This window comes from Mirounga leonina, unplaced genomic scaffold (genome assembly GCF_011800145.1).
Source record: "Mirounga leonina isolate KUSES-001 unplaced genomic scaffold, KU_Mleo_1.0 Mir_115, whole genome shotgun sequence".
In the NCBI taxonomy this organism is placed as follows: Eukaryota; Metazoa; Chordata; class Mammalia; order Carnivora; family Phocidae; genus Mirounga; species Mirounga leonina.
Window position 1 is genome coordinate 81956840 of NW_023270268.1, and position 25652 is coordinate 81982491.

General features: G+C 45.8%; 1 protein-coding gene across 3 annotated transcripts in view; it reads right to left on the reverse strand.

Annotated features, from left to right (window-relative positions):
• MB21D2 (Mab-21 domain containing 2) overlaps positions 1-24074 on the reverse strand; it is a 118282-nt gene extending 94208 nt beyond the window's left edge. Inside the window, exon 1 of one of the 3 annotated variants that reach the window (XM_034999829.1) lies at positions 23810-24074. In XM_034999829.1, coding sequence (XP_034855720.1) covers positions 23810-24020 — 211 coding nt within the window. In that variant the 5' untranslated portion in view covers positions 24021-24074. Of the gene's footprint in view, positions 1-22960; positions 23143-23809 lie in introns of those variants that run through there. The other 2 variants (XM_034999830.1, XM_034999833.1) reach the window with 2 other exon arrangements.
• Positions 24075-25652: the final 1578 nt, after the last annotated feature.

The window sequence follows — 25652 nt, forward strand, 5'->3', positions numbered from 1 at the left end:
TAGTGTTTTCAACTCTCTAGACTTTGGGAAATCGTGATTTGAGTGAACCTTGAAAATTCAAGACACTTAGATAAACAAAGTGCTTGTACTTGTCCTTTAAAGAAAGCCTGGGTTTTAGAGGGTAGCAGGCTTAGCTTTTAATGCCTAATGGCCTGGCATGAAAAAAGGTAAACCTGAGCTTCCTGCATGATGGTTTGGGGTATTGAAAAAGTCTAATGCAGTGTGTTTTGTTAAGCAATAATTAAAAAAAAAAAAACTTTACCTATAAAGTTAACAGTTGGCATACCATGCCTCTTCCTGACTGCATGGGTACAAACTCATAAATTCGGAAAGCCATGAAGCCAAGTGATTGTGCTATCTTGTAAAAACCTTTGGAACAAGTGAATTTCAGCAAAAATGATATATGCTGTGAGGATATGGCATGAAGTCATAACGGCCACCCTCATGTCATCCATAGCAGGTGGTTACTGATACAGGATGCATATACCTCTCAGAAGTCCCTAAATATCACGTGTAGGCAGAGCAGTGGAGAGAGCAGAAAGAATGGTGATTTTAAAATATTAATAAAAATTCAAAGGTTGTCTTGAGTGGGGGAAAATGATGGTTGACATGCTCAAAGTTCTTGTATGTTTAGAGATAATTTTCGTTTTTTCTTAACACCTTATCTCAAAGAACAAGACCATCACTCAGTAGAAGACGAAACTAAAGACTTACTGGGCATACAAAACACATCATGTTTTAACTTGCCTAAAGTTCCTCTAGAAGCTTCCTGCTCAAATTAATTCAGTGTACCATTCTATCTCCAATAGGTAGGTAAGGTCCTGCCTTCCTAAACATGCTGTCTTAGCTCACTCTCTAAAAAAGACAACTCAGTTTTGGCCATAATAAACACACATGTCCTGCCCCACCACACCCCCACATGGGGAGGGACGAGCACCAGCTCTAGACCCATCCACTGCTTTTCACCAGCCATTCCTGTCTCTCTACACTTCCACTGCCTTTCCATGACAATGGGAGTCACTCTTTTTCTTGGGTACCAAGTCCATCTCCGGCATTATGCTAAGAATGCTTTATACTTCATTTAAGCCTCATAAACTTCCAGTGAATGAGGGTCAAGAGAGTTAAGACTCATGCCAACAATCAGATAGGAAAAGGCAACCCAGGGATTCAGACCAAGGGCTATCCAACTCCAGGGTCCTTGTTCTTTGCTCTTTCCACATCTCTACATAGCATTAGGAACGAGAAAGTGATGAGCCTGATGGACTAAGAAGGGCCCTTCTAGATCTGACCTGTTATTTCTAATAGTTTAATCTCTAGGTCCAGAATTCCATGCGTCTGAACTCACGTTGCCCCTGCCTAATCATTGGCCTGTAGCACGCTCTGGATGGAGAAAGGCCAGGGATCCGAGCAACAGAGCAGGTCTGTTTGCTTCTGTCCATCCAGTGGCTCACACACAGCCTGGGGCTCTGTGGCCTCCTGTCACCTGCCAGCCGGCACACCTGCCGGCCCTCCGGCCCTTTCATCCAAGAATATAGGTCGTCCCCTAGTCCGTGTCCGGGAGAAAGTTTTAGAAAACTGCCTGAACTAAAAATTGCAAACTAACATATGCTGACTCTTTGCTTGATGTTTTATGTACATTAGCTCAGGAAGGTTGCAAAAATCCCCATCTCTACCTATTTATTTATTTATTTATTTATTTATTCACTTATCCAGCATAAATATTGAGCACCTTCTCTATAACAGGCACCATCCTGAGTGCTGGGCGATAACATCAGCCACATTTTTATATACCTACAAAAAAGGCTCAGAGAGGGTAAGTGGTTTGTCCAGCAAGGTACAGAGTGGCGGAGAGCAAGATTTAAATGTCTGTCATGAGCTTGAAATGATGATAAGGTGGTAACACCCCCAAAACATCTCCCATAACTTATTGGCTTAATACTCAATAACATACAAAGTACTTTCCCATACATTATCTCATTGAACTCATCAAGTCTACGATGTGTTTTAAAGAAAATAGTTTCCTCATATTGCCAAATGCTGACTAGTCCAATAAAAGTAATTTTATCAAGAGTAGGTCTAAGTACATCTTTTAGCTTTTGATGAGTCATAAACCTTCAAGCAGAGGGATAGAGCCTTTCCTCCCTTAAATAATGGATTAAGTCTAATATGCCCATCTGCCCAAAAAGTATCATGAAAGCAAGTCAGCTCGCAGAGAGCAAATATTCTATTACCAAACTAAGACTATTTCTTAAGCCACCAACTTTAATTCAATTCAGCATACACTTCCTAAATTTCTTCTGTCTTACGTACACACTCCTAGGTACCACAGTCCGATAGTTACGTGGGGGGTGGAGAAAGGAGACAGGGAGAAAAAAAATGGAGGCCCTTCCCGGTCTAGAGGGAGAAGTCTGATGCTGGCAGGTGGATAAGTAAATCCCATACAGACACAGTTTTTCATAAGAAATCCTAAATCTAGATTTTTTTTCCCACAGTCACCTTAACTTTTAGATCTAACTCAATTTCATATTTGTTTTTAAGACAATCAGGGCCAAGTGCCATAGGTCTACAGACCAAATTTAGGCTGCAGACAGACATGTAACATCTGGATGAGGAGGGGAAGAGAAGCCTCTGTAAGAGGGAACATTTCCAGATCGGGAAGAGCAAAGCAAAAGGACTGTGAGGCGAGGAAGGATGAGAGGAGTTTCCTGCCTGCAGAACACTGTCCAGGGTCTCCTCCACGGGGAGTGTGCCGCCAGACGAGGTTCTGAATGGGCATTACTTAACACGGTGCCTGGCACCGAGGATCCAGTCAATGCTTTTAAGCATACTTTTATTCCCAGTAGTACAGAAATAGCTCAGATGGGCCTGTCACATTAGCTGTGTAACCTCTGGCAAGCTCTTCACATGTCTGTGCCTTGTTTTCTTCATCTGTAAAATGTGCTGGCAGAGACAGGCTGCAATAAATGTCAGCTGTTATTATTGTTACAGAGGTGGTGGAAGCCTTTCCAAAGTCAAATGTGACAGATGAGAAAAGCTTCCAAAGGTTGTAAACACAAGCCAAAAGTTTTTTTTTTTTTCTTTTTAAAGATTTTATTTATTTATTCGACAGAGAGAGAGACAGCAAGAGAGGGAACATAAGCAGGGGGAGTGGGAGAGGGAGAAGCCGGCTTCCCTTGGAGCAGGGAGCCTGATGCGGGGCTCGATTCCAGGACCCTGGGATCATGACCTGAGCCAAAGGCAGACGCTTAACGACTGAGCCACCCAGGCGCCCCAACACAAGCCAAAAGTTTTTTTTTTTTCTTTTTAAAGATTTTATTTATTTATTTGACAGAGAGAGAGACAGCGAGAGAGGGAACACAAGCAGGGGGAGTGGGAGAGGGAGAAGCAGGGGGAGTGGGAGAGGGAGAAGCAGGCTTCCCGCAGAGCAGGGAGTGCAGAGCAGGGAGCCCAACGCAGGGCTCGATCCCAGGACCCTGAGATCATGACCTGAGCCGAAGGCAGATGCTTAACGACTGAGCCACCCAGGAGCCCCAACACAAGCCAAAAGTTTAGCGAAGTATTTTCAAACAGTTTAATCTGATTTTAGGCACATAATGTAACCCATTACCTCAGAGAGTTTTGGGGGTACATGTACTGTGTACGTGATAATGTGTCCAGCAAATATAACAATTATTAGCCCTAATATTAAGTATAAAATTTCAGTTCACAAAACACACATGTAAGACCGCCCAGAAGCACATGAGAAAGTGGAAGCCCCTTGTTGCTCTAGGAACCGTGCTGGCGGACACCCCCCAACGCTTGGCATTTGTCCGCCCAACATCGGCTTCCAACGTGCTTTCACACCCAACGGGCTATCTGGTCCTCACGTCCACTGCGAGTTCAGAGAGCCGTATCCCCCCCACTTAGAAACTGGGTCTCTGAACGCCTAACCCATAGCTCCATGGATCAGCCTCCCCACCTATAGTAAGTAGCACGTAAATGCAAGGGAGGAAGCCTTGGAAAAATCTTAGAATCTTAAATTAGAAGGCTGCTGAATTCTTTTTAATTTTCAGTCATTACGGGGCGCCTGGGTGGCTCAGTTGTTAAGCATCTGCCTTCGGCCCAGGTCATGATCCCAGGGTCCTGGGATCGAGCCCCACATCGGGCCCCTGCTCAGCGGGGAGTCTGCTTCTCCCTCTCCCACTCCCCCTGCTTGTGTTCCTGCTCTCACTCTCTGTCAAACAAATAAATAAAATATTAAAAAAAAAAAATTTCAGTCATTACTTATTAATATGGCCAGTACAGGAAGACTGAGGGCTAGTATTATAGCAAATGAAAAGCAGAAAGTAGCACTATAATTACCCTAATGTTTCTAACAGAGTTACACAATGGGCGTAGATTTAGGTACAGAGGGGGGAAAATTGTATCAGACATCTCTGAACCTTTGAGATTGTATTACTTGGAACAGAAATGAGCAGAAAGTATTTAAAGAAGATAAAGATGAATTCCGCATTCGGTGTCCTACTTAATTTGCACAAAGATACCTGTTTGTCACCTTCAGTGTAAACTGCCCTCTTGGCGCCTTTCCACGCTGCAGTCACGGTGCGTGGAGCCCACAGCCTCCAGCTTTTGTACCACTAATAGCATCAGGGACCAGGTCACCAACCCCTACCAGGGGCCACGCTGCCCTGCAGTTCAGGAAGTCACCCTTCAGGGAGCCACAGCAGGGGATCTGGGCTTCCCCGTGAGTCCTGTGACCTGATGCCACAGCTTCCCCAAATGAGAACAGAAACTGCTCTCCATACATTCCCTGGAGAAATAACTGCCCCCAAAGCAACTACCCCGACCAACCTCCACATCTAGCCCAGGAATTTCAAAAGTATTGCTATTTGAGGCAAGTTTTTGGTATCAACGAGAGAGATGGTTCTACTTATGGAATACTAAAATCATAGACGCCGGCAACGCAATTTCCTCATTTATAGATGGGAAAGGGAGTGCTGGAGAGGGGACAGTGACTTACTGAAGACAACACAGTAAGCAGGTGAGCAAGGTCTCAAGTGCCTGTGATATCACAGGACAACCCTCCATCTCCTGAAACACCTGGGAAGCATCCTTAGCAATTCCTAGCCTTGCTGAGGCAGGCTCAGCTGCCTCTTCCTCAGGGCCCCGCCCAGGCTCTTCTGTACCTGACTGGTTTTTGAATAGAGCCTGGTCTCCCCAGCTTTATGCCCAGCCCTCCACCTGGCTCCTGCTGAAGGTAAGTACATCTCTCACCTCAGAGATCTCTACCTCTCGTAACAGCAGAGTGACAAACAGGTAATGGAAGCAGTATACCCAAGAACATTTAAAAGCCACCAGAGCCTTACAAATTTGTTGCCCATGGCCCATGAAGTTCAGTCTCATTTCTTTTCTGAGGAAGTTACCAGAGCTTCTGCTTCCATCCCTGAAAGTTTCTATTCTTGAAACCAGAGATGAAGCTCTGCCCCTCCATTCCTTAAGAAGCCATCTTCCCTGCCTGCCCAGCACCCCACCCCTCCTTCTCCTGCCCTAAGCAACAGGGGTAAGCCTTTTGATAAGGGGTACAACTAGTTCACAGGGCAGCTGTCCCTCAAGGGAAAGACTGCCTTCCAGCTTTTTCTCACCCAATTACAACACAAAAAGGTAAGATTAATAAGAAAGAAAAACATTGGTAAGAAATCTCCTCTGTCTGAATCGCAGAGAACATTCAGAAGCTCTTCTCAGTCTCTCCAGGATCCTTTTTGGTATCCAACTCATCATCAACTCCAAGTTCACCAACACTCTCCACAAATCTAACCAGTCACCAATTCCTGGAGGCTGGGTGATGGGTAGGTGAGTGGGGGATCTGCTAGGACCTCTCTGCATGGCCCCCACTTCTCAAGAAACCTGGAGGAACAGGAGTCTCTTCTTAATACCCTAACTTTGGGTCCAGGGCCTACCTCCTTCATTTCACCAGCAAGTGCCCAGTCTCAAGCACCACCCTAAATTCTCAGATGTATTAGTGCAATCTGAAACTCCTATGCAGATTCCTGAGTGTGCATGCTACATTCTCCCACACCTCGGAGCGTATACCCCAGTCAGCTCCAAGTCAGGTCTCCCCTACATTATCTCCCTCTCCCTCTCTTCTGGGTGAAAATTAGTATGGGTTTCAAATTTAAAATCCCCACTTTATTTCAATTACTTGAATCCAGGCAGCCCATCACTGTGGCAAGGCGGAGGGGCTCTGTTCCCCTCCTGGAAGCCCCGTGCACTGACTTTATAGAGTGGCTGGAATGAGCATCCTGTTTGGCCAGTCCTACCCTTTTTTGAAATGACTGGGAAACTATTAAAGGCAGAAAAAATTTCTTTTGGTTCTCTGGAAAATCTACTTTGGTTTATTTACAAAACTTTAAAAAAAAAAAATCACTAGGAGTTCCATTCTACCTATTCAAGACAATGTGGAGCCCAAATGTTTGCACAAAGAATCACACTAGACCTCTCTTCAGACAACTTTATGCTATCTCTTGTTCATAGGCTGACCCACTAATCCTATTTAAAGAAGGGGAAAAAAGGATTTTCAGTGAAAAAATGGATGAGAAGGACAGTTTCATGTATAGGAACACATTTTACTGTGCTCCCCTTTATTGCACTTTGCACATGTTGCTTTTTTTTTTTTTTTAACAAGTTGAAGGTTGGTGACAACCCTGCATCAAGCAAATCCATGGGAGCCACGTTTCCAACAGCATCGGCTCACTTTGTGTCTCTGTGTCACATTTTGGTCATTCTTGCAGTATTTCAAACTTTTTCCTTATCACTATCTTTGTTATGATGACGTGTGATCAGTTACTTCTACTCACTGAAAGCTCGGATGATGGGTAGCATTTTTTAGCAATGAGGTATTTTTTAACTAAGGTGTGTGCATTGTGTTTTTAGAAATAATGCTTAACTGCACACTTGGACTGTAGTATAGTGTAAACATAATTTTATATGCACTGGGAAGCCAAAGAATTCATTTAACTTGCTTTACTGTGATACTCACCTTATTACAATAGTCTAGAACCGAACCTGCAATATGTCCAAGGTAGGCCTGCATAAAATTAAAAGATGAAACATGTTCTTTCATCCCTGTTTTATTAACAAAGAAACAGGCTCAGGAAGGACAGTTTGCCCAAGATCACACAGCTATCCTGTAACAGACTGAGGTAGGCCCGACTCCCAAGACAACATTCTTTCCTTCCACCATATCACCCTGCTTCATGTAATCCCAGAGGCTGACACTCCTATTTATTTCCTCTTCTGTGGCACTGATGCCTACCATCCCTTGAAGATCCAAAAGGACAAAAGCACCAGTATTGCTCCTTTCAAACAGTACAATTTAACACAGAACCACAAATTTTGCCTAGAAGGACAATGTCACTGAACACTAAATCCTCCATGCCAGCCTGGTATCCTGTTAGGGTAGGACAAGAGTAAAAAATGGTTGAACCCACAGCTCCCTTCTAGCATTCCTAAAATGAACATCAAGGTACAACAATAAATGATAGATCCCTCCATGAGAGAGAGACAGAAACAAGGAAAGAGAAGATGGGGGAGTTAATAGCAAACATGTCCCATTGTACTAATAGACCACACAGCTCTGTGGGGTCCTGGAGGTATTAAGTTGGTGACAAATGACAAAACTGAGTCTTGGAGAGATTGCCTATCTTATTCAAGGTCAGCGCGCTAGTCAGTAACAGCAACAGGACAAGGACCCAGGTTTGCTGACTCCAGGCCCAGGGTTCTTCCTGATCACAAGCCTCTGGAGAGATGGTCAGGAGGCCTTCTTCACCTAGGGGTGAAGTCACCAGGTTTCTAGGCCCCATCCTACTCGCCACTCGCTATGTAACAATAGAGAGAAGCGAACACCATGACAAACAGAAGAAAATGTGGCAATTTTAAGGAGGCACTTACTGTTCAGTACCAGGTGATTATGGCCATACAGGAAATACGGCCCAGGCCCTCTCTAATTTTTCAAGTTGGAAATCTGATTTTGTGAAAAATCTCCCAGCTTTTTAAATGTTTGCTCTAAATTTGTAAAAGCACTATGCTGGTCAAATTAAACACATATGCTGAGAAAACTGAGCTCGCTGGTAACCAGTTCTAAATCTGATGCAAATGTAAAATAAAGAGTCAGACTGGATGCTAGTTCCTGAGAGATCACAGAAGAATGGAGTTATTGGTGCTATAAATCCATATGCCCTCCAAGCATTCACTCTAATGCATACACACTACTATTTTTCAAATACATGTAGATGCTATTACAAAAAAACTCAAAATAATTTGCATGGTTAATCTAGATCCATTGTAGTTTTGCATAACTACTCATTTTTCCCCAATGAACTGGCAGTAAAAATATAACCACTACCATTTAAACCTTTATAATTTTCTTCACTGGAAAGAAAAAAAGATCCTTATGTTTCGAAAAAGTTGGAAGTGATTAAGACTAAATAATTTCTATAGTCCACATTTTTATAATTCCATGCCTACATGCTGCAGAGAAGTGGGAGACAAGGAGGGGAAGGAAGAAAAGCCCCCTAACCACGCCAAGGTATGTACTCAAAACTCACTACACAAATGGCCATCAAGAACTTCTCATGAACTGTATACCACCTAACTGCTAGAACGAAAACAAAACAGCCACCAACACCACCGTTTACTGAGCCCCTCCCAAATATTTTTTGAACAATCATATTTCAGGCAAGCAAAAAAAGAGGAACAAAACCAGATACCCCAGGGACTGTCATCAAGCTTTTATGGCAGTGGGAAAAGTCAGATATCCATTGCAAATAATTGCAAATTCATAGCTGACCGGTGCGACTAAGACACCTGTGAGGGTAGAATGCCCGCTTACAAGAATTTGGCTTGTTCTGGGCTGGCCTGAAAGGCCCCCCTAAAAAGGTCTGAGTTGATGGAGCAGAGATCTTCTGGGTAATAGAAGTCAACAAGCTGTGTGGGCACGTGGTGGGCGGGATGGGACATTCCAGCAAAGGGCCTCAGTGGGTGGCAATGTGGTATTTCCCAAGAACTGAAAGGCCAATGGGACTGAAACCAAGTCAGTGAGGACATCTGAAAAGATGAGGCCAAAGAGACCATGGGAGACAGAGCCCTGAGGCCTTCTGGTCACACTCCGAACGTTTGGGATTTTACTTTAAGAGAGAACGCAGTGTCAGTGCCTCCTACGGGGCCCACCTCACAGCAGGTATACAGGAGGTAAATGGTAGAACTGGAAGGGGATGAAGCCAGAGATGGGAGCAGCTGTGTCTCTGAAGGCCTTGTGAAATAGGAGTGTGAGTTTCATGTGAAGAATGATAGGCTGCCCCTTGGGGATTTAGGCATATTTGAAAGATAACTCAGCATGGACAATGGATTAAAAAGATGTAAGACTGCAAACAGAAAACCCAATGAGAAGATTACTGCAGTAATCCAGGAAACAGATGGTAGTGGCCCCCACTAGGGTGGCGACGAGGGGAATGGAGAGAAGGAAGTGGGATCTTAAAAAAGGAGGCTGAATTGACAGGCCTCCGTTCCTCATCTGCTCTGGGACAGGAGGATGAGCGGGGAGCTCACGATGACTGCCAAGTTCCTGTCGTGGGCACTTGGGTGAATAGTGGTGTGGCTGACTGAGGAGGAGCTGCTCTGGAGCATAAATTCACTTTGAACACTCAATCTGTGGCACCTTGGGGTCACCCAAGTGGAACTGTCAAAGAGGCGGTAAAGAGTTCCAGGCTGGGACAGGCAGCCGCAGAGACAAAAAATAGCACCATAAGACAGCACAGAGACAGTGAAGGAAGAAGAGACAGAAACAGTGACCAAGGGTTAGACAAAAGAATTCAAGTCTGTCCTTCCCCTGGAAAACTGAGAAAAAGGAGAAAACCAAGAGTATGTTGCCACAGAAGCCACGGGAGGAGAGTTCAGGCGAGCATGGCCAACCATGTCAAATTGGGAGAGGAAATGACAAATCACCGCAACATGTTCTGCTTTGTTTGGGTTTTTCCTTCAGGGCTTTGGTCACAATCTGTACGGGTTTTTTTCATCGTCCATCTCCTCCTAAGACTTGTGTCAACAACATGAAGGTTTGTTCCGCATCGTATTTCTACTGCCTCGCAGAGGACTTGTTGTAGAGGTCCTCCAAGATCTCTGGTGAAAAAATAGAGAATGCATGCATGAATGTCTCAGAAGGAGAAACTGCAGTCGAAGGGGGCAGAAATAATCCCTAGGGCAGAGGGCTGAGGTAGTCCGCAGCGAGAATGGGATCCAGAGGACAGGAACAGGGGTCAGTTGGTCTTGAATGACAAAAATACTGAGTAAAATCGTTGCCCATCAGTCCTCTCATCCCCAAGAATTAGGGATGATAAAAAATCCTCTCCCATGAGTTGCTACATTGTGCAGATGGGTTCACCAAACCAGGATGCTTCCATTCCCACCAATACTTTTATCGCAGGGAAAACCATGAGTCAGTAGGTTGGAAACGAGGCTTCTCTGAGGATTCCAATTCCAATCTTCTGTATCATGAGCACTAGGATCTCAAGAAGTTGTTTCATCCCTATGACTGGCTTTGTAGCATGATGCCAATGCTGAAGACAAGTCAATGTACAAACATCTGCCCTTACAGAGCAGGGAAACTGGACAGGGTTATTTACTTTAACAAGTAATTATTCACTTTTCAAAAACAGTCACAACACTAAAGAGGCAGATGCACATAAAACCCAACTCAATTTATAAATTTTTATTTCCAAGTAACTTTGTCGAAGGTACATTTGGCATCTGCCTTTTAATGAAAAAAAGATCTGCTCCCCATTCTCCCCACAACGACAGGCTACATTAACTATGTCCTAATTAGGGCACCTGGGTGGCTCAGTTGGTTAAGCGACTGCCTTCGGCTCAGGTCATGATCCTGGAGTCCTGGGATGGAGTCCCACATCGGGCTCCCTGCTCAGCAGGGAGTCTGCTCCTCCCTCTCATGCTCTCTGTCTCTCATCCTCTCTCTCGCAAATAAATACAATCTTAAAAAAAGAAAAAAAAAACTATGTCCTAATTAAATGTTCTAAATCTGGAACAAAACCCACTGGGAAGGGAGGTGGAATCGGAAGACAGAGAGGAAAAAGCCTTCATAAAACTGCCCTAATTTATTGAGTATCAAGGGCCCAGTTGACCTTTATATAGCTTTAAATCAATCACTTAGCTGGGACACACCTTCCTTCTTTCAAAATGAGACTGTGGGTAAGATGAGATTTAATACAAAGGACTTTCAATAAACATAAACCACAAGTATCAGAAGAATGTTTGTCCTGAGCGCTGCCAAGGAAGGCTAAATGATGCAATGACAAGGCTCTGGACCAGGAACCCAAAGACCCGTATGAGCCACTGCTTGCTGGGAAGCACGATCACAATCTTCTCCATCCTGCCCACTCTTCCCTTCCTTCCAGCCTCCCCTCAGTGCTCAGCACCACCTCACGTTTCAATGCCAGCAGTCAACACAGGGCCTGGGAGAGTAATGCTCCTTGACTTTTGGAAAGGTGCAAGGGGGGAAGAGACAGAACTCCTGAGTTGGAATGGCGCCCCCATTACCAGCTTGAGCAAGTGACTTAACTGCTGTAGTTTCTTTATCAGGAAACTGGGGATGGTAACAGTACGCTCATCACAAGATCGCTGTGAGGATTCAATGGGTTAATGATTTTAAAGCCCTTGGAACAATCCCTGACCAACAGCTGGGGCATATTTCCCAACCACCACTACTTTGACCTTGAGCCAGTCACTGTCCACCATGGGGTTAAATTTCTCCACCGGCAAAACGCTGAGGTGGGTGAACTGATCTCAGGAAGATCCCCACTGGCTTAACTCCTCTATAATTCTTTGAATCCTATTACAACTCTCTAAATCCTCCTAAGGCTCTGAGCCCTCAGCCCAGCAGCAGGGAGGGACGGTACTGGTGGTTTTCCTTCAGGTCCAGAGAAGGCGTCCTAGCCCCTGGAGCTTCACCTCCTCCCAACCACAGGCTGACCCAGAGTCCTGCATCCACCCAGCCAGCCCCTTCCTTATGACACATACAGGGTGTTCAGAGCGGACAATGTTCATCATGATGCTGAAAGCTGTGGAAACAGCACAGGTGTGAGAAAAGGACACACTCCATAGGAAAGAAAGCAGACAGAAAGAGACAAGGAACAATCAAAAGACAAAGGCAGGGGTGCCTGGGTGGCTCAGTTGGTTAAGCCACTGCCTCCGGCTCAGGTCATGATCCTGGAGTCCCGGGATCGAGTCCCGCATCGGGCTCCTTGCTCAGCGGGGAGTCTGCTTCTCCCTCTGACCCTCCCCCCCTCATGCGCGCTCTCTCTCTCTCTCTCTCTCTCTCTCATTCTCTCTCTCAAATAAATAAATAAAATCTTAAAAAAAAAAAAAAGACAAAGGCAAACACGACAGACCAGAAATACACTGTGCCCATGAGGTTATTTATGTAGCATCCCTCATCTAATAGCAATTAAGAGAAGTGCAAATGATGCAAGGTGGCTCCGGAGCAAGGGAATGTTCCCCACCTTGAAGCAAGCATAGCCCCTCGTCAGTGACTTGCCCTCCCCTTCAAACCCAGGCAGACCCTTTCTTCCGGGGGAGCAGAGGCTACTGAGTGACCGGTCTCAGGGGTAAGCACATTTCTCAGGAAGCAATCACTTGCTGGACACTTACCTAACCTCCACTCTGCCCAAAAGTAAAATCAGTGTTCACGATGCTTAAGTCCCCTTTCCTTTCTGGGCCTCAGTTTCCACTTCTGTAAAATGGAGGAGGGAGGAACTCGGGCCAGCTAATTTCCAAGTTTCCTAGCAGCATTAATTAAAACTAATATTCCATCAGTGATTTCCATTTTGCAGGAGGAAAGGGTTTTCTGTTTGTTTGTTTAATGAGATACAAAAGAGAGTTTGTGATTATTTGCTGCTTTCTGCCTGAAGCTAGATCTCTGGGGTTCAAATCCCCACCCTACTGGTAACTCTGGGACATTGGGTAACTATCTAACCCCTCTGTGCTTTGGAATGCTCATCAGAAAATAAGAATAGGAAGAATAACCTTTCTTCATAGGACTGTGGTTAGGACTAATTTAGTCAACTTGCACAAAATATAAAGTATTTAGAACTGTGCCTGGAGCTTGGTAAAAAATTATTTCAGTGTGATTATTTTCAAAGTTATGTAGATAGTTTTTCCATTCGAAGGGAGAATTTATTTGGTATATTAGCATATACCGTACACTAGGACTAACACCAACACACACACATTTGGCAAGCAGACAGAACACCTGCGGTCTAGTCATGATTCTGCCCCCAAACTAACTGTATGCCGTTGATGAACTACTACCCCTCCCTGGGCCTCAGTTTCCAGAGCAGATAGCACAAAGATTTCTCTGAAAGTATTCAGATCAGAGGGGATACACCGGCAGCCACAGTGTGCTACGTGACCTCCAGTTTTAAACCGCATGATGATCCTTTAATATTTGATTTTAGTCTCAATATTCAAAAATCAAGAGTTCATGGACAAATCCAGATCCATCATGTCCCTTAAAACCTCCAAAGTCGGATCAGCCTACCTCCTCAGCAGTGGTTCTTCGCGTGGGCTCTGGACCAGCAGCAGCAGCATCCCCTGGAAACTCAGTAGGAATGCCAATTCTCAGGCTGGACCCAGACCTACTGAAGGGGAAGCTCTGGCAGCAGGGCGGGCAATCTGCTTTAACAAGCAGGAGGCTGATGCACCGTAAAGCTGGGGAAGCATGGCAGCGAGGAACGACTGCGCAGTGCCCCCCTTCAGACAAGAGGGGAGAGTGATGCCCCCCCCCCCAAAGTACCGCCCACAACCCGGCATCTCTGATTCCTCTGATTCGGACACCGAGGACCAGCTGGCATTCCTCGAGCTGCCACTACTCGCTGTCCTTACTGCCCGGTCCCTGGTGGGCGTTTGGCTCACCAGCCCTGATCTCGAGGGACCGCCCCTTCTGACAGCAGGGCGAGGGGTCCGCCTGCACGATGCACAAGCAGGACCGCGCTGTTCCCAATCCCAAACAAAGCCCGTCTTGGGAGCGGGCTGCACACACCAAGGGCACAGTTGAAAGAACAAACTGTTGAGTTTCCTTCATTAATCACAACACACGCCGCACAAGCAGCTGCTATTAAGAACAGCTGCGGCTGCTAAAAGGGTGATCTTGAAGCGGCCTAGAAAGTGCTCACAAGTTGAATGTCGGTACCAGGCACGTGCAGACTTGCAGTCTGTTGGGGGATTCCTCCTCCTAACCATCAGGGCCTCTCTCCGGACCAGAAATCCTACTGCCTCCACACCCTGGGACACAGTGGGGTGGGGCAGGGAAGAAGGTTTTTAGAATTAGCATAATACAGAGACTCGGGGGTAAGCAAGCCTCAGAGGGCTTGAGTTGGATCCCACCTCTACCTCATAGTGACTAGGAGTTACTTAACTTCTCTTGACCCCAAGGTCTCACTCTTGCTAAGTGAGAGACAAAAACAACACCTACTTCAGAGGGTTGTTGTGAGCAGTCAAAATGAGATTATGCATCTGGAAGTATTTTGTAGACCATGCAGGACTAGATAGAAGTAAAGCCTTATTTTTATTATCCCATGAAAACTGCAGTTTGACCCATAAATCATCCACTGTTTTCAGCCTCACTGTTTTCAGCCTCGGGCTATCAAGGGTGAAATCAGAGAATCATAAGACTACAAAGGGCCTTTTGAGGACCTGTAATCCAACCTTTCTACATTGTCCCCCGCCCCCTAGCCCCTGAATACTGTGAGCAAGTGCCTCGCCAAAGGATGGGTCCACCTGGAAAACCTCTACCTGCAGGAAGCTCCCTACAGTCCAAGGCAGGCAAGCCCATTCCTTCCACCTCAGGATGAATCTGCGCATAGACCACTCCTCCTTGAAGAGGCCAAGTCAGACTGGCTATAATTTAAGCAGCTTTCAAATTTACCCCCACCGAAGGGTCTCTGCACATGCTGTTCTGTCTACCTAGAATACTCCTAATTTACTTAGTCTTCGTTTCAGATGGTTGGCTCCTCCTCACCTTCCCATTCCAAACGTCTCTGCTTCCCATTGCAAAAGCCTACCCACACACAACTTTCTGCGCTTCTTTAATAGCGTGCATCCCTGCTTATTTGCACACTGCAATCTTGTTGAATCCCCCCAAGAACATGAGTGCTGTGGAGGCAGTGACCTTGCTTCTCTCATTCAGCACTCTGTGCACTTACACGGTGCAGTAATGAACACTAGTACACGGCAGACACTCCCGACTGCGTTGTATGAATTCATGAATGAATGCTTACACGATTCTACACACATTGTAGATATTCAAACACTAGGTAGGAGAAACAAAAACCAAAACAAAACTTATACCACCTCCCATTACTGACTCAACTCACCAACACTAAATATGCCCTCTCGTGTTGAGGGAAAAATATGAAAAATAAACAGATTGAACAACAGCTCCCTGTTCTAGCTTTGTTCATAGCAGCACTGTACCTAGTTATCTGTCCCTTTATCTTGTGCAGAGGGCATTTATGAAAAGGCACTTAAGTGGACAAAAAACCAGGTAGCTCTTTCCTAGAGAAAGGCCTCCCATAACAGCATAATTACGAATGTCCTTAAATAGATCACGCAGAGGCAAGTACTCACCCAGGTCCATGGCGAACACCAACACAGACCCTAAGAACCAGCTGGGCAAGGCCTAACAATCAGACCTGGAGAATGCAGCCCTATGGGGCATGTACTTACCCATTCCAATCTCAGCCAGCCTCACTCACTAGCTATCCTCGGCCCAAGGGGAGAGCAGGAAAGCCCAGAGGGGAATGAAAACTGCTACCTTTGCCCTTGTCTGGGAATACAGACTCACCCCAGCAACCCATGGAAGATGTCTAAAGGTGGAAAAGGCCGCAGGTTCTTTGCAGACCATGTGCTGCGGCAGAAGACTCTGGAGAGCTGGGTTGAGTCTTATTCTACAACAATGTACTCCATGACCTCCAACTCCTCCCACAGTCTCAGCACCCCCATTGGTGAATGGGGGTTAAGAGTTCCTACACAACCTTTCCCAAAAGCTTGTCCAGAGAATAATACCATTCCACATCAAATGTGAATGTGCATTATAATCTATAAAGCACTGCACAAAGGTAACTTACCATTACAGATGGCAAAGAATAGCAGTTTATAATAAAGAATTGCTAGAATTCGGGTTCCAGAGCAGGCATCTGGAAACTTGGAGGTTGGCTGATATGCCTATGAAACACCTTCGTGGGAAAGATGACTTATGCCCTCTCTGCATTTTGTAAAGCCCCAAAAGCGGAACTTCCACGCAGGAGTTCCATGAGGACCCCCGTTGGCCGTGGAAGAAAAGTCAAGATCTACGGGAAAGGGGACATTCCCACAACTCACTCTTTGCTGGCTTCGGCCAAAAAGCTACAGCAATCAGTTGGCACATTTCTTAAATTGCCCTATAGTAAGTCTTAAGGTTATTATTCTTGGAATCGAGAAAAAACTCCCCTACCAAATAAAAAAGATCAGATCAAGATTTTCTTGACTCCAGAAAAGCCCACTTAGCATGGCATTCCAGAAGGGGATATTCTAGAGACAATGTCAGAAAGTGCTCACTCCTGAAATTGAGGCTGAAATAAGCAGCTTCATACAGAAAGGCTCTTTCAGAGTGAATCAAATCACTTAACACTCTGTGAGCACCTACTGTGTACCCCACTGAGGGCTGCAAAGATAAATAAGCCTTGGATTCGTTAACCTAGTATGGGGAAGCATGAGCTAAGGGCTATAAAAGGGGGACCAGGTGTTAGGAGAACACAGAGGCAAGGTAAACTTTTTTTCTCCTTGGAGAGTTACTGGAAAGCTTCATGAGTCAAACGGCATTGGGAGTTGGAGCTGAAGGAGGCAAAGGAAGCAGAGGTAAGGTGTCATTGCTTAGAAGCTAAAACTCTTAACAGTCTCTGTGACATAGATTACCTTGACAGGCTGGTGAAGCCTATGAACATGATAAAAATACACAGGACTTTAAAGAAAATCAATATTAAAGCAAAACCATACATTTAAAAAATAAATTTGTGATCGAATACATGTGATTCTTTACTACTGCATTACATGAAATCTAGCAGCAAATCTAAGAGACACTGTCATTTCACAGCAGAAGTAAACAACTTTTTGAGATATCTGCAACAATTATAATGTGAAATGAAAATATCTGATTTCTAGTGGCAAGAGAAGGAGAAAACATAGGTCCTGCTAATACTACTATGACTTATTACTTACTTTTATAATGGAAGAAAAATGCTATATTTCAGTTAGGGATTAATAAAAATAAAGCTGTAATTTCTCCCACTCAAGTTCACACACTCCATGTTATTATTTCCATGGACCTAAGTTAAGAAATCCTCACAGAGAAAACAGTCCAAGCAAAGGAAGGAAGTGAGAAGTATGGGTATATTCTGTGACCATCCAGAGCATGCAAAGGTACAACTAGAGGATGGCCCTGGAAGGCGGGTAAAACCCTCACAAGTCAACAATGTCAAGGTTCAACACCCCCAATGATTAAGTCAGAGAATGTGCTCTAAATTCTCGAGCAGTATCTTCTTTTGGGATAAAAGATGAATGAAAGAAGCTAGAAGAACATTTGTTTTAGATTAGTACTCCTTTTTCTAAAGTGTGGGAGATGACAGCATATTGATAAATTTACCAAGAGAAATCATGCAACCATATGATGTAAAACTGTGTGCACGTAAGTATGAGTGGGTATACGTGTGTGTATAAACACAGATGTCTAGGGGAAAAAAAATGCATGTCGAAATATTAATAGTGAGTCGAATGGGGGAATGATTTTGCTTTATTCTTTGTATTTTCTATAATTGGAAAATGGACAAAAAGAAGTTCCAAAGAGGCCAGGAGACTCATTCCGGGTAACACACATCCCACACAGTACAGAATAGAGCTGGTACTAGAATTCAGACATGTCCTTCGTTTGTCCTGCACCAAGGTTTTCAGATTCAGAACTGAATGCACCCGAACGCATGAGGTAGCTATAATTATTTGCCCCAACATACATATTCAGAAATTGAGGTTCAGAATCTAAGTGACCTGCCCAGAGTCACACAGCAAATAACCAGAAGAGTGGGGGCCAGAATCCAGGTCTCCTCCCACTCCTGACACCAGAGTAGTGTCTGTCAAAAGCAAGGGTTTCATCAGCCCAACCCCGGTTAAGTCCCGGCTGTGCCACTTCCCTGTTGGTACACTTGGGAAGTTCCTAATTTTGCCCTGTAGTTCTTTTTCTAAGGGCTATGGTGACAATTAAATGATATAATGTTGTAAAGCCCTATGACAACCTCTGGTGCAGTCGCCATGCCTCCCTGACTTTGTCCCAGGTGGAAGGACTCCATTTTCAAGAACTAGCAGGCATATCGACTCATTAGGCTCACACTGGTCCTAGCCTCCATGTCAAGTGGGATCATATTCATTGCATAGGAGCAGTTCTATCGGATGGGAAATGCATGACATCGGGCCTAACACAGGACAGGATATCAGAGTGCTGATCAGACCATTTGGGGAGCTCCAGGGATTCTGATTCAATAGGTCTGAAAGGGGATCAGAGATTCCAAATTGTTTAAAAAAAAAAAAAAAAAAAAAAGAGCTGCAGGAGAGTCTAAAGAGCTAATATTCAATGACAAGTTCTCAGTTTGACAAGAGAGAATCTAATATTTCTGTGTAAGCAAAAGGGGACCCAGTCTAATCATGAGCAATGCAATATCCAATGGGCAGCGAACAAGGCATCGTGGGAAGACCCAGAATCATCAACAGTTCTAGAACTCTTCCATCAAGGATGAAGGTCAGCAATGCCCAGAGCCACCGAGGAAGAACTGAAACCAACTGAACTAGCAGCAAAAATAAATATTCAGAGGGCTCTCCCAGCCCTAGACACATAATACTTTCAGCGCTGGAGTAGACTTCAAATATGATCTTGCCCGTTATCCAGATACATCACATTAGTGACTAGAACTCTAAGGGACTTACCAAGACTTGGAGGCCCACAAGGCAATGACAGAATAAATTCCCTCAATAAACATTGCTGGATAAATTCATTAAGAGAAAAATTTCATTCAAACACTGGAAAGGCCGGGCCTCAAAATGGTCTGCTGTGAAGACATAGAAAGTGCCTAAAAATATGGTAGGTCTAGCAGCCCTCGGAAGCACCACACGATAGGATGTTGAGGTGGCTACGATGTATTTATGGACCTAAGAGGACACAGAGGCTAGCAAACTACTTTCGTGGAGGCTGTGGGCAAAGGAGAAGAGAGAGGGGTTTCCAAGAGCCTATATGAATTTCTCCAAGTTTCCACTCATTCCTCGGGACCCTGCATCCTGTTTGGCAGGCAGTATAACATTCAGTAAGTATTTGTGGAATGCAGAGGCATGACAATATTTATCCACACAAATTTCTGGAAGAAAATGACATAAACTGATGGATTTATGCGAAGTGGTTAGCACAATGGCCAGAACAACAGTAGCAGCTTAACAAATGGCAGTGCAAGGTAGAATTAGTCCCGCCTTCTACAGCCAGAGCCTATATTCTCCTAGGCTACCTCTAGCGGTACTCCCTAGTTCTTTCTGACACCCACCTACCGAAATGATCCCAGCCTAAGTTCACTAGATTTTCTAATAATGCCCATTTCTTTAAATAAATAATAACATCACGTATACATTCCTTTTCAGTTTACAAAGTTATCCATGTTCAATAGATGAAAAAACTAAGACCACCCAGCTAGCAAAGAGGCAGACTAGGACTAGAACTACAAGATTTCCACATTTTATTAGAATGACCATTTTCTCAACCAGAAATTCAAACAAGTGATTTTATTATGGACTAAAATACTTGAACTCGGACTGTTCCAGAAATCAGCTCAGATGCTGCTTGGATCACACTAACACTGATAGTTGAAATCAGAAACAAAATCCTGAAAGAGGTAGCAATTTTTTTAAACAAAGCCCGTCCTCTGGACTTAATGCATTTATTCTTTTATTATTATTATTATTATGTTATGTTAATCACCGTACATTACATCATTAGTTTTTGATGTAGTGTTCCATGATTCATTGTTTGCGTATAACACCCAGTGCTCCATTCAGTACGTGCCCTCTTTAATACCCATCACCAGGCCAGCCCATCCCCCTCTAGAACCCTCTAGAACCCTTTAATACCCATCACCAGGCCAACCCCTCCCCTCTAGAACCCTCAGTTTGTTTCTCAGAGTCCATAGTCTCTCATGGTTGGTCTCCCCCTACTTTATTCTTAATAGTTTCTCAAACAGGATAAGAGGAACATGTCTTAGAGGCAGGATGTTGTGAGTCTGAGCAACTTCTGTACCATTTATTGGCCCTGAGACCTTGGATGGGTCTTAACCCCAGGAAATTTCACTATCCTCATCTGTGCAATGGGAAAGCAATACCTACTCCTAAGACCATGCAAAGTTCCTGTCACTGAAAAGGCAATCAGTGAATGAGAGCTGTCCTAATAACTATGCCATGATCTACCATTTGGACTGTAGGGTAAGTGACTGCTTGTCTCCTTCCTGGCTTCTACAGCTTCTGCATAGCCCCTGTTCCGCATCTGTTCAATGGGGACACAACCAGTCTCCATCCAACCTCGCCAGGGAATGAAGATAACAAAAGAGCTGGCAGAGACATTATGCAAATACCAAATATTATTAAAACATTAATGAACTCTGGCAATGTCCCTGAATTTTGATAAATGGTGTTTATTATGCACTGCCAGCCTCTCACACAATCTGGGCTCTCAAATATTAACTAGATAATAACAGCAATCAGTCTCCTAAAAGATCAAGGTGTAGAGCAATAAAGAGTGAGTCTAGATGTTTCCAGCCAACATCTGCCTCAAAGGAATCAGAATGTCTGTACAAACACAGAATGTCAGGACAGATCACAGAGACCGCGGTGACCACCAACAGGCTCAGACCAACTCCACAGCCTATTAAGAACCCTGCTTTGATAGGACAATGGACTTTCTTGGGGCTAACAGGTCACTGATGACGACAACTGTCTACCACCACTTTATACTCTTCTGCATAAAGTTGCCTCCAAAGTAGACCATACAAAAAGGGCCTGAGAAGGGGCCTTGGGTCCAGACTAACAATTTTATACAGAGAGAGTGGCTGCTCCCCATCACCCCAGCTGCCTAAAAACAGAGGTAGGGTTATCCACAGCTCCATTAAAGGGGCTTGCACCACATTTCTCTACCATTTCACTCTGTCTGAGGGGATAATGTTTTTAAGCTGCTGACAATCCTCAGGTACACACAGCTCAGACAGAGGCAGAACAAAGCCAAGATGAGTTGCGCCCCCCCCCCAAAAAAAAAGTCCCAGAAATGAGGGCCTGGTGCCACCCCAGTGACACCTTAACAAGCTGAGGGTCATTAAGACACCTTATTTGCATATTCATGAAAGACTCAAGGCTGTGGCAAGTGAAACAAAGTGCACAAAAAGAGATTGTTTTTTAACCCAAGCGAAAATCCGCTTTAGAAAAAGTAAATCCACACGGGGACCCTGGCTGTCGCCAAACCTTCACTTGTCTAGAGCAGCCAGCACCTCATTAAAGGAAAGCAGGGAACTCACAAATGAATGCAGCACCACACACAGGCAGGCGCATTTTGCCATCTGCCTTCTAGTGTCCAGAGGGGCAAAAGGCTTAAATGACACTCTCCTGAATTTTCTCTCCTGCAGGTGGAATTATCAAATTCCCAGCGGGGGCAAGAAAGACTTCTCTTGCAAGGTCAACCGGATAAAAAGGAATAGAAGGTAATTTAGCTTACCTATCAACACAATGCCTCTGGTGACATTAAATGCAGGTATACATTAAGCACCCTGGAATAATTCACCCTTCATATGTGGATGAAGGTTTTGCTAAATCTGTGTCTCAGCCATGGGGTTAGCATACAAGTTCCTAAAGAGTGGGGTATTTAAACTGACACCCCCTCCCTCTCCCCTCCCATTTTCTGTTGCACGATTATCCTGAGTGATGGTGACCCAGCACCTTTCTCTAGAAAAGCACCTAGAGCAGGAGACATCAGAACTGATGCCATGGCAGACTTCCATTATTTATGTCAAAGAGAAAGGCCATGATTAAGCAAGCAACTGAAATCACTGCCCTGAGCCTTCTCTGTGTATCCCCACCCTCCGGACAACCACTGTACTGGTTTTCAGATCTGGAAGCTCATTCCCACCAGGTTAAGGAGTTGTAAAAAGAAAGAAAAAGAAAAAGAAAGAAAGAAATACATTTCATTCATATAAACAGTTCAGTGGTCGAGTAGCTCAACAGAGAGAGCTTTTCAACCCCATAGAGAATTTAGGACACACTTGGGCAGTGTGGAGCAAAACGTAAAATCCAGCCCCAAGTTTTCACATACTTTCTCCAACTTCCCAAAGCATTACTATTACCGGCCCCAAACATTCAATCTGTAAAACCCCCGAGTTGGAGTTGGGCTTCGGGGAGGAAGAAAACCGAGAGGAAAGAGGGTACTCTAATGATAGAACCAGCAACGACCGACGGCCGGCTAAAATCCAAGTAAAAGGTAGCAGGAAGGCGAAAAATTCTGTCTTCCTCTGGGGTCAAAGCCCTTTTTCAAAAAAATTTCCACGACCTGGAAAACTGGCTGAGGATGGGTTCGTAGAGGGCACAGAGCACCGTGTTAGGACAGCGCTACACTCGAATCCCCGTTCTGCGCAACGTTAACCGCCAGGCCACGTACTGCCTGCCCCCAGGGTTGCACCGGTGGAGCCTCAAGCTACGTGGGAGGGAGGCTCCCAGCCGCGGACACTCATTCTCCACCCCAGTAGCAATCATTCGAACGACAGGACACTTGAGAAGGGATCTGGTCTCCAGGTCTGCTTAATTATTTTCCTATACACACCATCCGACAATCTGTTGAAGGACCTGTAGGTGCCGGGCTTGGGGGTGGGAGTGGCGGCATTATTCTCTCCCCCGGCGTCTCCGGCGCAGAAACAAAGAGGAGGGGGCTGGCACTTCTTGGGGTCCGAGCTCTGAGCCTGGTCACTTTCGAGCTGGTAATTAGAAATCCTGAGCTCAGCAAGAGCCCTGGAGAAGCACTGGAAATGCTTCCGAGCGCTTCAAAGGGAAGTCGATTGGCAAATCAAAGTTGCAGGAACTCCGGGCGCCCAGCCTACTCGAGCGGGTTACTAGGGAACACCCAACAAGTTTGGTCACCGGGGGCTTGGCATGACAGCGCCGCGCCGCAAGACTAGAGAAGCAACTTGTCGCTCGGGCGCGGAGCCAGAGCCCCGAGCTGTCTTCGCGCCCCAAGCTCAAGACGGGACCCGAGACTCGGCGTTCATCGGAAGGCGCAGGTCCGAACCTCCGGGGCCAAATCCCTTCATCGAAAGGCGCCTCCGGGTCTCACCTGAACCGCGCAGCTTCCAGGGGCTTCCCTCCAACAGTGAGATGCTTCCCCACGAACACTTCACCGGCTTACAAGCCCCCCGGGCGGTGAGAAATTAACAAAAGAGCCCGCGAACGGGGGTAAAAGGGGACCCGGCGCAAAGTATACTAGGGAAGGGAGCTCGGCTTGCGGCGGAGAAAGAAGGGAAGAGGCGAAACAGGGATGGTTTCTACCACAGGCACCCGGCTCCGGGAAGGAAACCAAGAAGGAAAGAGAGCACGAGAAGGGGGGAATGGGTTCTCTACCACGCTTCCCATCACACACACACACACACACACACACCTCCCCCTTTTCCCTCCTTACCCAGCATGGAAAAGATGAAATCCTTGGCTGTGTGAATCTCCAGCGCTCTCTGGTCGTCGTATTCCCGCTGGTCGTGCTTCGTGAATTCTTGGATGAGTTTGTTCAGTTCCTCCACCCGAGCTCCTGACCTGAAATCCAGCTCCGGGAACGTTGGCTTGTTGTTACAGCCCAGGGAGGCTGCCTTGCTGGCGGTGGGAGCCGCCATCTTCATGCAAAACGCGCCGAGTAGCAGCTCCGCGGCGGCGGCAGCACCCACCCCCGCCCCCCACCCCGCCCCCCGGGCCTCCTCCCCTCGCCGGCTCCCTGGCTGCGGCCCCGGCCCGTGGGCGGGCTGGCCGGCGGGCGTCTAGGCTGGCAGTCCCGGCTCTCTGCGCTCCGGGCGTCCCGGCTTCGGCAGCAGCTGACTGCAGCGAGGGTGCGTGTGGGGCCCCGACACCCTTCCCAGAGGCCCCACGCCGGCCCCGATGCTGCAGGTCCCTGCCCTCCCCTGGCCCTCGCTGGCAGCAGCGACAGCGGTCGTAGAGCCAACTGGAGCCGCCCTCGGAGCGAGGAAAGTGAAGTGGAAACAATGTGAAATTCACCAGCTCTGAAATCAACAAGCTGCCGGCTCCGGTGTTACGGAGCCAGCACCAGCGTCCCCATTTAAAGGGACAGCGCACCCAGTGGAAAGAAAAATAAATAAATGGCAGGGGTCTGCACGCCCATGCCACTTGCCAATCTGCACTCAGGCAGACGTGCGAGTTGTGGACGTATTCTTTCTCTACCTCCACCCCCTTTGGGGGCAGGGCTTGCCAACCTCATTCAAGGAGAGGGGAGTCTTCCTCTGATTTTAAGGGCGGTGTTCTGAGCGAGGACATCTCTGTGGGAGCATTTCCATCTCAAAAAGTGCCTCAGATGGTGAAGGAACCTGCCTTAAGGAATATGAAACCAATCTTCTGCCCTTTTCTGCGTAGATTGCCAAACATGATAGAATTAAGCATATCAAAAAACAGTGCCCACCACGGGCCTTATAGACTCTCCCATTAGCCACTACAGTATCTCTATCTTTGCCCTAGGCAATTAATTTTCCTGGATAACACCTTATTCAACTTAACATATAATGAGTTAATAAGGCACAGCCTGCTCTTCGGAAAAACCAAAGTGTGGGTGGAGGGCAGGGGGGACAGAATGAATTGCCCCAGGTTTGCAATGAATGCTGAATGTCCAGGTGAGAATTCTCTCATTCAACAAATACCATTTGAGCACCCACCATTTGCCAGGCAGAGTGCCAGAATCTGGGTGGATGGACAGTGATAAGACAAAGGAGTTCTTGCAATGGAGTTATACTTACTTGAAGGGCAGGTTCCATCTAAGTCATGGTCCTTTTAGACCGAATAGGATCTCACAGATGTTTTTAGTGTTTATGTGGTTTCTGAGGCAAACACTTAGAAGGCCTATTGGTTCTTAGAAACCAGTTATCTTCCTAATTCTCTAAAATCCATCTCTTCTCTATTCCACAGTCCCTGATTCAGATAGGAGCTTTTTCATTTTCTTACCAGTTCTCACTGCCAAGAATACAAACTGTTTTGTTAGTCCAGGTTCTGCCATTCCTTTCCCCATAAAATGGAGATGGTAATTCCCATCTCAGAGACTGTTTAATGATTACGTGAGATAAAGTGGGTCAAGCACTTAGTGCAATGCCTGACGTAATAAGTAATTAAACTGTTGTTATAAACTTAATTCTGTTGTTATAAACTTAATTCTTTCCCTTCTGCAACCTGTTCTCCATATCGTTGCTGGCAGTGATGTTTACAAAACACAGATCTGGCCACTGACATTACTTTGGAATTTCTCTCCGCTCCTT